This window comes from Solanum dulcamara, chromosome 12 (assembly GCF_947179165.1).
Source record: "Solanum dulcamara chromosome 12, daSolDulc1.2, whole genome shotgun sequence".
Lineage (NCBI taxonomy): Eukaryota > Viridiplantae > Streptophyta > Magnoliopsida > Solanales > Solanaceae > Solanum > Solanum dulcamara.
Genome location: NC_077248.1, coordinates 52,098,196 through 52,101,362, shown reverse-complemented (window position 1 = coordinate 52,101,362; position 3,167 = coordinate 52,098,196). Strand labels below are relative to the sequence as shown.

At 37.4% G+C, this 3,167-nt stretch overlaps 1 protein-coding gene across 1 annotated transcript; it reads left to right on the top strand.

Annotated features, from left to right (window-relative positions):
- The first annotated feature begins 436 nt into the window (after positions 1–436).
- Positions 437–1,064, top strand: LOC129875760 (uncharacterized). Its single transcript, XM_055951007.1, has 2 exons — positions 437–810; positions 857–1,064. The coding sequence occupies exons 1-2, from the start codon at positions 437–439 to the stop codon at positions 1,062–1,064; spliced, it is 582 nt and encodes a 193-aa protein (XP_055806982.1).
- Positions 1,065–3,167: the final 2,103 nt, after the last annotated feature.

Below are 3,167 nucleotides of genomic sequence, written 5' to 3'. Positions count from 1 at the left end.
TTAGCAACATTATCCTCAATGATTCAGCATCCAGACAAGAATTACATCGACCATATTGAAGTAGAGTTACATGATCGACATGTATATTATTGATAGAAGCACGAGAATACCCCAAAAATTCCACAAGAAAGAAAAAATGGACTTTAAGAAGAATGTCCAATCATTTCTTTCTTAATGGAGAAATCCTATATAGGAGGACTCCAAATTTAGGATTGCCGAGATATGTTGATGCCAAGAAAGCGACGAGGCTTTTAAAAGAAATATATGCAACAACATGTGGATCCCACATGAATGGGTTCACTTTGCAAAAGAAGATCTTAAAAGCTGGATATTTTTGGATGACCAAGGAGAGAGATAGCATTCGATACTGCAGAAGTCTCATCGGTGCCAAGTGCATGGAGATTTTATACAAGTCCCACCAAATGAGCTCAATGTTATGGGTTCCCTTTGGACATTTGTCGCTTGGGGAATGGATGTAATTAGAGCCATAGAGCCTCCTGCATTAAATGGACATCATTTCATCCTTGTAGCTATTGATTATTTTATAAAATGGGTCAAAACTTCAACATACAAGGCAGTAACTAAGAAGGTAGTGGTAGACTTTGTTCGCAACAATATAGTTTGTCAATTTGGGATCCTAGAATCAATCATAACAAATAATGTGGCCAATCTCAACAGTGATCTTATGAAGGAGATTTGTGAACAGATTGAGATTTCTCATCAAAATTCCACAGCTTATCGGCCATGGATGAATGGAGTAGATGAAGCTACAAATAAGAATATCAAGAAGATTTTTAAGAAAGATACTGGGTAGTCACAAATAATGGAATGAGAAGTTACCATATGCTCTGCTCAGTTATCGCACCACAATCAAAACATCCATTGGGCCAACTCCTTATATGTTGGTTTATGGTTCAGAAGCAGTAGTACCTGCTGAAGTGGAAAGACCATCTTTAAGTATTATTCAAGAGGTCAGTTTAGATGATGCAGAACGGATTTGCAGAAGGATTGAACAGTTGATGCTCAATGATGAGAAAAGAATGGATGCAGTTTGTCATGGTTAACTCTATCAGAATAGAATGGCCAAAGCATTCAACAAGAAAGTCAAACCTCCACAATCCACACCGAGACAATTGGTATTAAAGAAGATATTTCCTCACCAAGGAGAAGCTAAAGGGAAATTTGCGCCAAACTGGAAATGTCTATAGTTCTTAGAGTACTCTCTGGAAGAGCAGTTATCTTGGAAGAAATGGATGGCACAGTGAGCACGAAGCCAATTAATTCGGACGCCATCAAAAAATACTACATCTGAAGACATCAAAACTAGCTCTCATTTTTATACTCCTACATCTCAACCTGACTTTCTATGGTGGGGTACGTAGGCAACCCATATCGGGTCCGATCTCTCTTAGCAAATCCAAAAACACCATTTCTATGTATTCAGAACTACGCTCGACCTGACTTCCCATTTGGGCATACGTAGGCAATCCCTATCAGAATCGTTCCCTTCATATTTTCACTTTCCTATTATATTTGAACTTCGTCCTAACCTGATTCCACTTGGACACGTAGGAAACCTGAGTGAGGCTAGTCATTGCATTATTTTACTTTCCTATTGTACTTGAATTATTCTACGACCAGATTCTACTTGGATACATAGACAGCCTAAGTCAGGCTTGGTCATTGCATCACATATTTTTATTCGTATATTTCTCCTTTTGTAATTGAATTACGCCTTGACCTGATTTCACTTGGATACGTAGGCAGCCTGAGTCAAGCTTGGTCATTGCATTGCATAATGTTAACCTTTTATCATCGAACTACGCACAGATCTGATTCCTATTTGGGGATACATAGGCAACCTTAAAGGTTCGGTCATACCTTTAGGAAACCCTCCTTAAGTTAAGTATCATCAAAATATGAAGGATCTCGTGAACGAGTCAAGAGAAGCGTCATCAGAAGACAAGACTATGAGAAAGATTACATTTGGATATGGAGAAGCTTGATGGACTTCGAAGCATGTCATAACCTTAAAGTGATAAAGGATTATTCCCTCTATCTCTATCTTTCTCTCTCTCTCTCTCTCTCTCTCTCTCTCTCTCTCTCTCTCTATATATATATATATATATATATATATATATATATATATATATATATATATATATATATATATATATATATATACCTAATATATACATAATATACTTCTTTTCTAAGGACAAACTATTATTTTTAAAATACTTCTCTACTATTCCACCTACCAAGTCTACTACATACGGACTAAAGAAGTATTGAAGAATTCTAGTAACGAGGCCTGAATCCGCGAGTTGCTACAAATTGACAACCCCTCCCAAACTAAAATTTTTCTTTGAGAGTAGGAAGATAGGATATCAAGGAAGATAACTTCAAGTCTCGGGGCATGACTGAAGACATCATTCAACTTCTCCAAATCATAGGCCAAAATATCACTCCCTTACCTTATTTATCAGAAGTATTTTATAATTGGATTTTCTGTCTAAAATATTTCCTTTAAAATCTTTGCAGGTATGCTCAAGATGGATCAAAATAATGAAGACAAAGGGGGGCCATAGGATAAATAGAATAGTTTTCTTTTCGCCAAAGATAACTCCACCAATTGGAGATTATCATCTGACCTCGTCAACAAGCTTCACCAATTAAAGACCACGGTCTAACTGCATCAAATAAGTTCCATCAATTGGAGAATATTGTCTAACTGCATCAAATAAGCTCCCTCAATTGGAGAATGCCATCTAACATCATTCAAACTCCACCATCTGGAGGGTGTATATAGCAAACATCGTTCAAACTCCACCGTCTAGAGGCTGTACATAGCAAACACCATTCAGACTCCGCCTTCTGGAGATTGTATATAGAAAAGATCGTTCAAACTGCACCATTTGGAGGTTGTACATAGCAAACACCATCCAAACTCCACCGTTTAGAGGTTGTACATAGCAAACGTCGTTTAAGCTTTGCCATTTGGAGGCTGTATATAGCAAACCTCAGAAAAGATCCACCGATTAGGAGCATGCATACAACATCATTGTACATCTACGATATATTCTATATTACAAGCTTTCTCTCGCCAGATACAGGCATTACATTACAAGCTTTACACCGCCGGATACAAGCGTTACATTACAAGC

Excerpts from the sequence above, each read along its gene's own strand:
- LOC129875760 (XM_055951007.1), top strand. The coding sequence starts at position 437 with ATGGGTTCCCTTTGGACATTTGTCGCTTGGGGAATGGATGTAATTAGA. Across the intron at positions 811-856 it reads ATTTTTAAGAAAGATACTGG|TTATCGCACCACAATCAAAA; the intron begins GTAGTCACAAAT and ends TGCTCTGCTCAG.